Here is a 12,411-nt window from a genome sequence, read left to right as displayed (position 1 = left end):
TCAGGTGTGATCAATTTTCAGATATTCGCACCATAGCTTTTGGACTCTATAACTTTCACAAAGACCAAATAATATCCACCGATTTGGGTTAATTTTACCAAAGATATGTAGCGGTATAAATTTTGGCCAAAATATATGAAGAAAAATTACTAATTTGCAAAATATTATAACAGAAATGAAGAAAAATGCATTTTTTTACAGATTTTTCGGTCTTTTTTCTTTTACGGCGCAAAAAATAAAGAACCCAGCGGTGATTAAATACCACCAAAAGAAAGCTCCATTTGTGTGAAAAAAAGGACAAAAATTTCATATAGATACAGTGTTGCATGGCTGAGTAATTGTCATTCAAAATGTGAGAGCACCAAAAGCTGAAAATTGGTCTGGTTAGGAAGGGGGTTTAAGTGCCCAGTTGTCAAGTGGTTAAAGGAGTTGTAAAGTCAGAAGATTTTTGTTATCTTAATGCATTCTATACATTAAGATAAAAAGCCTTCTGTGTGCAGCAGCCGCCCCAGCACCCCTAATACTTCCCTGAGCCCCATCTCTGTCCAGCGATGTCCACGAGTGTCTCGGCCGTCTGAGACTCCCTCCTGATTGGCTGAGACTCAGCTGAGCTGCTGTCAATCAAAGTCAGTCAGCCAATCAGGAGAGAGAGGGGGTGGGGCTGGGCCGCAATTCCGTGTCTGAATGGACAATCAATCATACCTCAGTCAGCACTATTCCCATGACTGCTTTATAAATATATTTATGATTATATTACAATAAAATGTAACCACGTTCTTTCAAAAGAATATAAGTAGAACTCAAACATTAAAGCTTAGATGAAAGCAGAAATCAAAGAGGTGAAGTTCAGCATTGCAGGACGATGGATTCCACAACACATAAACTCTATCACGTACATGGAATGGATCCCAGAAGTTATCTTGATATATATTTCTCTAATAAGGAGGACATGGTCTTTGCAGAGGATTCTTTAAAATTTCCAATGGCGATGATCCACTATCAGCTCAGCACTGGTAGGTACAGCATATATTAATATTTTCAACATAAAGACTAATGTTGTTAATAAATCTAAGAGTATCACTCACATAAATGACAGTCCCCATAGCTCTGACCTCACAGATTCCTATTTCTGGTAGAGAGGGAATGCTTTATTTCTTTTTTTTCCCTTCAAGAAAAATTTTATTGAACAAAAGAAATCTTACATTGAGACAAGACATACAAGACAAGTTGCTGATAATGTGGGTAATACATTATACATGGGAGTGAGACATCATAGTTATTAGCTGAGGCAAACCAGTTTAACTTTAGTGAGTGGTCTGTTATTGCCCCAGACAAAGGGTTTCAGTATGGCCTCCATCAATCTGAAATGCCTGAATATTAGATAGACTGGTGAGTGCCACAGTATATATAGGATTTTTGGCAACAGGACTATCTTTATGAGATTTATTCGGCCCATCACACCCAAAGGGAGGCGGTCCTAAGTCTGGGTTTCTTGTTTAAGCATTTCATAGAGTGGAGTTACATTCAGTGCTATATAGTCCGTTGGATCTCTGGTGGTCCGTATGCCAAGATAATTGATGCTGTCAACTCTTTGTAGGGGAAGTTCAGCTCTGTCTATGGTGGGTGGGTAGCTGTCGAGTGGGAGTATTTGGGACTTGTCCCAATTAATGTGGAGCCAGAGAAGGTTCCAAAGCACGCTATCAGAGTTAGGACCGTGGGAAGAGAGACCTCTGAGTCCTCCAGAAATAGTAAGGTATCGTCAGCGTAAGTACTGATAATTTCTGTCACCTCCCCTTTGCTGAGTCACACTATCTTTGGGTGTGTGCGTATAGCCACTGCTAGTGGTTCTGCCGCCAGGGCGTAGAGTAGTAGCAACAGGGGGCACCGTTGTCTTGTGCCCCTGGACAGGGGAAAGCGCTCGGAGGGCCATCCATTAGCAATCACTTTTGCCACAGGGGCCTGGTATAGCAGCTGTGCCCACTTTATAGACCTTGGGTCTAATCCAAATTTATTCAGACAGGTCCAAAGGTATCCCCATTCAACCGAGTCGAATACTGTAGCTGTATCTAAAGCAACTATTATCCTGGATCCAGATCTATCGTGCACCGATTGAAGGTTGTTAAAAAGTCATCTGAGGTTGAAAGAGGTGTTCCTATCTGGCATAAAACCTGCCTGATCCCCATGTACAAGTGACAGTATGACCTTATTAAGGTGGTTAGCAAGCACTTTTGCCAGTACCTTAACATCTACCTGCAAAAGGGAGATGGGCCGATACGACTCAGGGAGATGGGGGTCTTTACCTGGCTCTGGAATTAGTACTATGGTGGCCTCACGCATAGAAGCTGGCAATTCAGACTTTTCCAAAATAGAATTATAGAGTGATAGTAGTTTAGGGACAAGTAGTTCCGAATAGGTGGAATACAATTTCACTGGTAGGCCATCTGAACCCGGGGCCTTGGACCTAGGAAACTGTGCTACAGCTCCAGCAATCTCATCTGCTGTGAGCGGTGCCTCCAGTTCCTCGACCTGCTCCTCCGTTAACTGTGGAAGAGGCAGATCGGAGAGACACAAATCCATCACAGCTGTATCACCTGGGTCTCGAGTGGTATATAGTGAGGTGTAGAAATCTCTAAATTGTGATGCTAACCTCCTGGGCTCCATCACTAAAGTACCTTCAGGGGAGTAGAGTGAAACTACTACTGGTGGTCTTTCTTCACAATGTACCAGATAGGCTAAAAGTTTCCCCGCCCTCTCCCCATGCTCAAATGAGTTCTGCCTTTGGAAAAACATTTTGCGTTTAGATTTCTCATAATGTAGTAGGTCAACTACCTTGGACCTTAATTTAATAGCGTGAGCTTTGTCAATGGTGGAGTCCCTGTGATATTCACTCCCAGCTGTAGTCAAATACTCTGTCGCCATGTCAATAGCTTGTGCGGAGGTGCGTTTGATCTGATTCATGCGTGTCGTGAAAGTCATGCGAACGTGTAGTTTAAACGTGTCCCAGACTGCTTGTGGTGTTGCAGTGCCCTCATATATAGTGAGGTATTGCTCTCAGCCTGTGGCAATGTCATCATCTTCTGGGAACAAAGTCAGCCAGAAGGGGTTTAGTCTCCAAGTAGCTGATGGTATTTCATGGGGTAGGGACAACATGGCCCAGTAGGGGCAGTGGTCAAAGAGTGATCTGGGGGAGAACCCTGTGTTGGTCAATCTTGGTTGTAGGGATTGGGACATAAGAATTAGGTCTATACAAGACATGGAGTCTAGTAGTATCCTGGCAAATCGAGTCGGGTGGGTAGGTGGTGGGGAAGTCGTTTTTCTACATAGTCTATCCATATTAGGATCAAGGACATTGTTGAAATGACCTAACCACAGTGCTGGAATTGAGGAGTGCATAGCCATAAAGTCAAACCCAGTGGATAAGATGGTGGAATTAAACGGTGGTGGTATAAAAGGCTAATAACAGTAGTATATCCCCATGTATTTTAACTTTCAAGAACACGCATCTACCCCAGGGGCGGATCCGAGGGGGGGGCAACGGGGCAATTGCCACCCCCGAGAAATTTGTTGCCGGCCGGGCGAGTGAGATAGTGGGCGGGTGAGATAGCGGGCGGCTCCACAGGGCGGGTGAGATAGCGGGCGGATCAGGCGGCGTGGTTTGTGGGCGGGGGGCGCTGTTTGTGGGCGGGCCGGGCTGCCAGGTGGCTCAGTGTGTTTGCAGGTGAGAGTGAGAGGCTGAGAGCAGGCTCTGTGTGGCAGCTGGCCAATCATTTAGCCAGGGGCGGGGGAGCAGAGAGATGAGATCATCTCTCACCGCCAGCCCTGTATGCCTGCAGTAACTTCCGCCGTCACTGGGCAGGCAGCAGAGAGATTACAATATCTCTCTGCTGCCTGACTCTGGGAGTCTGGGACACAGCAGGAGACAACCAAAACACCACCTTAGCCGGCAAGTGGCAATCCGCAAGGTGTGGCAGGTGACGTGGCAAGTGACAGTCTGCATCTGGTGGCAGGCAAGTGACAATCCACAAGGTGTGGCAGGCGACGTAGCAAGTGACAATCCACAACGTTTGGCAGATGTCGTGGCAAGTGACAATTCGCAATGTGTGGCAGGTGATGTGGCAAGTAGCAATCTGCAAGGTGTGGCAGGTGATGTGGCAAGTGACAGTCCACAAGGTGTGGCAGGTGATGTGGCAAGAGGCAATCCACAAGGTGTGGCAGGTGATGTGGCAAGTGGCAATCCGCAAGGTGTGGCAGGTGATGTGGCAAGTGACAATCCACAAGGTGTGGCAGGCGAAATGGCAAGTGACAATCCGCAACGTCTGGCAGGTGATGTGGCAAGTGACAATCCACAAGGTGTGGCAGGTGATGTGGCAAGTGACAATCCGCAAGGTGTGGCAGGTGACGTGGCAAGTGACAATCCGCAAGGTGTGGCAGGCAACGTGGCAAGTGACAACTCGCAATGTGTGGCAAGTGACACACTCAGGTCTCCCACAGATTCCGCATTATGGTGAGTTGAACTATTTAATTTTATATTACAATGTAATTATAGAAATAATGCGCTTCAATCATCCTGACACTGTAACAACCATGGTGGTGGGATGATTGAAGCGCTAACACCAGCTGTTTCCCCGATAAACTGCCCACAAAAAACGGATTTTCTGGCAGTGCCCCTCCCGAGACTGGACTCTGGATCTGCCCCTGATCTACCCTCTGGGTTGATCACTGAGTCCTGGAGCTCGAAGTGTGTATGTTTTGAAATAAGGACTGACACCCCTCTAGACTGGGCAGTGTGGACTGAGTGGTAGGCCCAGCCTATCCACAGGCATTTGAATGCCTGCAGCACTGGGCCCTCAACATGAGTTTCCACCAGAACCGCCACATCAGCCCATTCTTTTTTAGGTAACGAAAATATAGCAGACCTTTTCACTGGATCCCTCATGCCTCGGACATTCCAGGTGAGGAACTTCAAGAAGGCCATAGTATCAGATGTGAAATAGATCGTGGCGCTCCAGAACTCAGCAGCCCCGGCAGGTTAAAGTAGTATAAATCATGTTTGAACAGTCTAGTTGGCTTGTCATTGTAGCATGAATAGAATTCTATAACATAATACATGCACCTGTCTCTCAATATTAATAAGCTTACATCCCCCCTCCCCGCCCTGCACTGACCCAAACTTGTGCGGGCATGTATCCCTAACTGCCAACGTGGCATAAACAGTGTCCAACCTGTGAAGGAAAAGTTAGAAATTGACAGTGTTTGCGGATGTGGTTCTAACATCAGGGTGACAGGAGTGCTGTCATGTACAGAGAATCTGTGCATCTGGGTGTTGATCCTCTTTATCCCACCCAGGTTGCAGGAGTAATAGAACGGGGTGAAACTTCACTGCATAACGATGCATAATGAAGGACTTTGCTCACTTTGCTTGGTGAGCTCTCTAGGGAAGTGTCTTTCTCCGCCGGAGTAGGCTATTCATGGCGGGTATTGTTAAAGTAATGGAAAAGCAAAATAAAATAAAATAAACGGGAACAAGAATTGACCCCAAAGGTGGGAGTGATAGGCACGGTATGTTCCAGAATGCGAGTATCTGAAAGTAAAGGCATAGTTCTGATGCTTGCTATACTTGCTATTGATCAGTCATTTTGCTGCTTACCAGGAGTTCTCATCCAGGGTTGATCAAAGTGAGCATTTTCATCAATGTGACTAGGGAAATTAAACTGTGACTATCTCAGTGCTTAGGGAGCTGGCTAGAGTAAAAAGTGTAGCCAGCTCAGGTAGTGGGAAGTGGGACAAGGCAATGCACAGATACTTATCTGTGTGTCTCTCTCTGCTCAATCCACGCCAGGGCAGCTTCAGGATCCTTAAAGAAATGTGCTCTGTCCTCTCCTTCCACGTGTAGTCGCGCGGGGAATAACATGGCATACTTGACATTTTTAATGCGGAGGTGCCTCTTTACTTCAGTAAAGGATTTACGTCTACGTTGGACCTCTGCAGAGAAGTCAGGGAATATGGCAATCATTTTGTTTCTGAAGGGAATGTTCCCTTTCTCCCTGCTGAGGCGTAGGATGGCATCTCTATCCCTGAAGTTGAGAAACTTTGCGATGAAGGTGCAGGGGGGTGCTCCAGTCGGTGGAGGTCTGCCTGACAATGACAAACGTGGAGGAGAAGGCTTCCCTCCCATAGGTATCACACAGCAGCTTTTCCAAGAATGTAGGGGGGTCCTTCCCCTCCACCCCCTCTGGCATACCAATGAACTAGAGATTACATCTGCGAAGTCTATTTTCAATGTCATCCTGTTTCTGCAAGATCTGGTTCACTTGTAGCTGCATGGCGTCTGTGGAATTCTGGAGAGGGGAGAGAATCCTCCATGCTGCTGAGGTGGGCTTCTGCCTCCGTGACTCTCTCCCTTAGTTTTTGAAAGTCCTGCCTCACTAGTGATATATCAATTTTCACCTCCTCGATCTGTGTGGTGAGGTTTGTCTGACATGCAGTAAATTCTGCCTGGCATTCCGTGATAGCTTCAAGCACTTTAGCTGTATCTAAGCTTGGGATGTGTCCTCCTCTGGTGGATTGCTGCCATTTTGGTCTGGGGGTTCTTGATCCAAACGATGATATTTCCCGAGTTTGGCCACTGCAACTTTGCTTTTCTTTGGTGGTGACATGCTCCAGGCAGGTTCCCCTTGCTGAGGTGGTGATCAGCGGGCTTTCGGTGCAGTCTAGGGTCACAGGATTTGCAATAAAGGATATTCGCCCGGCGGAGCTCAGGTCTTTAGCATCCTATCCCATGCCGCTCCAGGCTACGCCCCCTTGGGAATGCTTTATTTCTTACTCAAAAATCAAGCTGTTTCTATATATAAAAAAATATATACCTCACTATGGCCTCTTCCACATTTTGTTAAAAACTGCAATTAAAATTTATTTGATTGATATTTTATAACACTGAGGTACTTGAATTTAAATTGAATTTGTTAATAAATAACAAAGATCAACACAAAAAAATTGGGTTTCCTCTGGAGCAACCAACCACGCTCTGATTTAGTATCATTGGTTGAATGAAGTCTACTTTTGGGTAATTAATGTTCCTGGAGTAAGCAAGTCCAAGATAAGGGTTTAGACCAGTACTAATTAAGGTTGGGTTCTAGAAATAATTTTTAGAAACTTCTCCAGTGGGTTTTAAAAAACATTTTATTGTGAAAAGCTGTCTTGGGTGCCACTTCCATGGGAGGCAAACAACAACTTCAAAACTTATGCCCTGTACACACGACCAGTTTTGCCGTTGGCATAAACTCCGAAGGTTTCTCTGACGGAACTCCGCTCAAACGGTCTTGCCTACACACGCTCACACCAAAGTCCGACCGTCCAGAACGTACAACATCTACGACGGGACTAGAAAAAGGAAGTGCAATAGCCAGTAGCCAATAGCTTCCAATTCGTACTTGCTTCAGAGCATGCGTTGTTTTTGGTCCGTCAGAACAGCATACAGACGAGAAGGTTTCCAGATAGGAATTGGTTCCGTCGAAAATATTTAGAACATGTTCCATTTCTAGGTCCGTCAGAATTTTAGAAAAAAAAGTCTGATGAGGCATACACATGATCGGAATAGATGATGAAAAGCTTCCATCTGTCTTTTTCTGTCGGACATTCCGCTTGTGTGTACGCGGCATAAGCCTCTGTCCATTTACTCCATCCAATGGCACAATAAAGGGATGGATAACTCCAACTTGAGGTGGAGAGGTCAACAGTGGCAGCCTGATCCAAAGAAGATTATTGTAAAAGAGAATCATAAACTGGTACCACATTATGATGAGACGATAACAAACAATAATTTATTTCTTATGACTGTTTTATTTGGTGAATATGTCACTCAGTCATTATATTATCACTTTTTATGTATTTGCTTGCAAAAGGTCAGTTCACAAACATTATCATACTTGTTTTCTATCTTTAAGGCCCAGTTTACACTTCTAAGACTTGTCATGAAACTTTGGACCCCAAAGTCACATGACAAATTTGCACTCCATGTTTTCCAATGAGTACTGTTCATATTTGTGCAACTTAAAATGGTTGTAAACCCTTTACAACCACTTTATACTACAGACAAGACCAGAGGCGTAGCTTGAAGCTTGTGGGCCCGATGCAAAAGTTGACCTGGGCCCCCTCCACTACCACCCACCACTTCCACCGTGTGTGCAGATACACCCACTGCACGCCAAGACACTCAAAGTGGCTTAAGAGTTTAGAGTTCCCAGAGTTCCTCCTTACATTAGAGGACAGGGATCACTGCTGGAGAATCAGAGGACAGGGACCCCTGGCAGTTCATTTGGCAGGGCTCCTTTCCCATTCCAGCACTATAAACAGCTCCTCCCCCCCCACAATACACAGGGCTGAAATCACATTCCTTTACACACAGTCTGTCAGTCTTCACAGGGTGTATCTGGCTTTTATTTTGCCGTTCTGATCTCTGAAATCCCCTGGTTGGAAGGGCAGTATAGTTGTAGTAGGCAGATACACACTATGCAGATCATGGCTGTGACAGACCTAGCCGGGAGAGAGACTTTTGGAGGGGATTGTATGCTAGCCTCTTGCCGATCGATCGTGGGCCCTGACATTTGGGGAACGGTGCTCTTTGTGAGCTGTATGCCTGGGGACCCTTGAGGCGGTATCACTGTGGATTCGGGTCCTGGTCCCCCAGGACACACAGACTCTGGGGACCCTGGATTTGCCATATTAGAATAGTGACTGATTCATAGCGTTGGGTCTTCTACTGTTAAATGCTAATGTCATCAATTCCAGCTAATATGACTCCAACTCCAGTAATATGAGCCGGAGGTATGCACCTCCACTGTTAGTGTATAAAAGAGCCTGTATTTTTGAATAAAAGAGATTCCTGGTTGAACTTACATACAGCCTGCCTGGTGTTTGTTCTGAGCTATCACAACTGGGTTAGAACGGCACATAGCTGTAGTTCTAATCCCGGAGTATTTGATGACCGAACAATCAGATGTTGCGATCTGCAATCTGATTCTATAGCTGCAGAGGAGTGTTGGGAGAGTGGAACCGAGCGAGCAAGGGGCTCGTTACAATGGCTGACTGGCTGTGGTATAAAGGAATGTGATTTAAGCCTTGTGGAGGAGGAGCAGTATAGAGTGCTGTACTGGGAAAGAAGCTCAGCAGCTGGGTATAGAATCCACAGCGGAGGGGATGGTCAGGAGGCTTTGGGGGGGTGCAACTTAGAACTGGGGGGGCAAAGCCATGTGACACAAAATCTGGAGCCTGCAGCCCATAAGGAGGTGTTAAGGGATTTGTTTTAGCAATTTCTGAAGGTTTCTCTGTCAGTGTTGGCAGGTGGTGGGGGGAGGTCACCTCCCGGAGGTGTGTGTCTTTTCCCCAGTTGTCAGGGAAGTGGGGTAAGTGGACATCCCCGGATGGGGGAGGGTACAGAAAATCCCAGCTAGTGACTAGAAAACACTGAGTGGTGTCTTACCTCACCAGTGACATCGGTTGCATCGTGGCTACAGGACAGTGCTCTCCTCCTCTTAACTTGCTTAGCTTGGTTACCATTCCATGGTACAAGCACACAGTACAGATACTTCCCCATCCTGGGCTGTTCTCACCCCATGCTTCTCTCCATTCAGGAAATGGCTCACAGCTTCTCCCCAGCCAATGAGAACAGAGGGGTGTGGACTGTGGAAGGCAAAGTAGAAGCCCAGTACTGGAGTGTGGCTGTGGGGCCCTAGGAAAGATCGGAGCTGGACATGATAATATGATAGGGAGGCTGCAGGGGCCCTCTGGAGCTAGGGGCGCCCTGCAACCCCTTATGCTATGCCCATGGGCAAGTCTATAATTAGGCTTACTTGTAGCTAAACTGGATATCTCCTAAACCTTCATGGTTTAGGAGATATCCCTGTATTTGCATGTGCCAAAGTCATCGGCACATGCGCACTTAAGTAAACTGAAGCAATGGAACATACGTGCCGTTACCAGTGGCTCCCATGCGCATGTGCGGGAGTGACATCATCGTGGCTCTGGCCAATCACAGTGAGATGTAGGGTTTTTTTTAACTTTTTAAAAAGGTTAAAACTACTTTAAGACTCAGGACTTTTTTCCTTCCACTTTTAGGAGCGTCAGGCGTTTTGTTTTTTTTTACATATTAAAAATGTCTCTCCATGTTATTCTTTGTGTCCACATAAGCTTTTAGGAGCTTTTAGTGGCATAGGCGTTTTCAAGCTGCAAAAAACAACCCCAGGGCCAGCGCATTCTTGAGCAGCAGCATCACAGCTGTAAAAATGGCTGACGTGGCTAAACGCATGTTAATGCTATATACAGCGTTAGGCCGCGTCAAGCGTTTTTAAGCTGTAGTAATTGGATTTGGGAGGGGAAAATAGAAGAGGGCAGAGAAACACTGCTAAACACTAATGCAGCTAAACGCAGCTAAATGGGCATTAATGCCAATGCAAAATGCTTCTAAAAGCGTGTTTTTCCTGGTGTCATTACTGGCTTTGCAGCTTGTTTTTTTAACGCACTGTGTGCACGAGGCCTTAAAGTCACAGTGAGTTTAAAGTAGTTCCTGTACTACTTTGATTGGACTTTCGTACAACATGAGGGCCATAGACTTCAATGTAAACCCTCAAAAGTCGCATGAAAGTCACACCTGATTCATATACATGTGTGTGCGACTTTGTAGAGCATACGCAGTCACATGGTCAAAGCCAAAGTCGCAGCAAACTCGCACTAGTCCAAAGTAGCAAAGTCGCATGAAGTCACACTGTAAAGTCACAGTGGAAATCACACAATTTTGAAGTCGCACAAATGTGAATGGGGCCTAAATAATCAGAACAGATGTAGAGCAAAGTGACTGTTTCTCTGCAAATGGCCCTCTGACCCCTTTATACTCTCCTTATTCTCTCTCTCTCTCTCTCTCTCTAAGCTCCTTGCTCATCTGGTGCTTTCATATAGAGGATAATGTGACATATAATGATAGCTGGCTTAGCAGGAAATCCCAGAGTCATATTATATGTTGGTTGGGAATAATTTTTTAAAGCTATTTTAAACTAGCAGTGTCATTAAATGCCAAATGTTATGAAAATGTGAAATCTCTTTTTTGGCAGTGAAATTAGTTTCGGGTAAGATAACATCTGAATCTCTAATATTCCTCCAGGTCGAGCTGAGGGTACATTTTTGATTGGCATCAGCCTTGGTTCCATCATTCACCATCTTTATTTCACCTCTAAATTTTTCAAAAAAATAGTCCTATTAAAATTCCAAGAGAAATGTATTATGGAACTGAACAGATGGCTATATGACCGTACCGGAGCATATGATTGGTCGCATACATCATCAGCTGCAGCTGAGTTAGAAGGAACGAGGTGACTTGTCCCCTTTCTGATTTTTGCATTTTAGGTTGCAGAAGATTGTTTTTTTAAAGGCAACTTCTATTGTTTTTGAGTATATTTAATTTATTAAGTTGTTTAAAATACAAACTTTCTTGATCATACATCACGGGACACAGAGCAGCCATAGTAATTACTATGTGAGTTATACGTCACCTATAGGTGAATGGACACTGGTACACTCAAATAAAAGGAGGCCCCCCTCTATATAACCCCTCCCATACCGGGAGCACCTGAGTTTTTTTGCCAGTGTCTTAGGTGTTGGTCACGGTTATGTTGTGTTAAAGATAGTTCCGCTAAAAAGGATTATCATAACCGGAAGGTTGTCTGGCAGGGTGCTATGCAGGTCCAAGGGAGAGAAACCCCATATACAAGGGACCCAGTCCTTGAAGGTCTACCATGACATGCCCACCGTGATGGGTGAAGATTGGGTCTGTCTGTACTCCAGCAGCATCCTACGGCGGGAATGGTAAGTGAGAAGATTCTAAAGTATTACACTTGAGGATTTCTCTATTGAGTAGCTTGTGCTAACCTGTTGTCTCCACTACAGAGTGTGAAAGAACATGCTAAGTTTTCATTTACCATGCTTCAGCTCCTGTTCAGCATTAGTGTCAGATTGTAAGCTTGCTCTAGGCCACCAGGTAAGGGCAGGGGTCTCCTGCCCGTGGGCGTTGGGTCCCCCTGGAAGAGCACCTTCCCCCCACCACTCTCCCCCGCCATTCTGTTCAATCCATGCCATACAATTGTTCCATCTGATCGAACCACACCATCCGATCGGACCACTCCACCAAATCGGACAATGCTAAACGTGTGTGCGCTGGAATCTGACTTCTTTTGTAAGTTAGGTGGGGGAGGCGATCCTAGGACGTCTGGGGTGTGGCTTAAGTGGCCAACGTGCACGAGGAATGCCGTGCACAATGCACAGCGCAGGTGCAGGGCCCATTTCCTTAAAAAAGTTTGCTTCTCTGTAAAAAACTGGTTGGCTGGTGTAATAAAGGACACAGAGCATATATGGGGCATGTAAGCT

At 45.6% G+C, this 12,411-nt stretch overlaps 1 protein-coding gene across 1 annotated transcript in view; it reads left to right on the top strand.

Annotated features, from left to right (window-relative positions):
* Positions 1-862: 862 nt before the first annotated feature.
* The window catches only part of LOC141110155 (indolethylamine N-methyltransferase-like), a 94,189-nt gene continuing 82,640 nt past the window's right edge, over positions 863-12,411 (top strand). The window contains exons 1-2 of the mRNA XM_073601368.1: positions 863-1,013; positions 11,153-11,360. Of these exons, the coding sequence (XP_073457469.1) occupies positions 863-1,013; positions 11,153-11,360 (359 nt within the window). The remainder of the gene's footprint in view (positions 1,014-11,152; positions 11,361-12,411) is intronic.

The sequence above is a fragment of the Aquarana catesbeiana genome, linkage group LG10 (genome assembly GCF_042186555.1).
Source record: "Aquarana catesbeiana isolate 2022-GZ linkage group LG10, ASM4218655v1, whole genome shotgun sequence".
Lineage (NCBI taxonomy): Eukaryota > Metazoa > Chordata > Amphibia > Anura > Ranidae > Aquarana > Aquarana catesbeiana.
The sequence above is the reverse complement of the archived record's forward strand: the minus strand, read 5'-3'. Positions and strand labels throughout refer to the sequence as shown.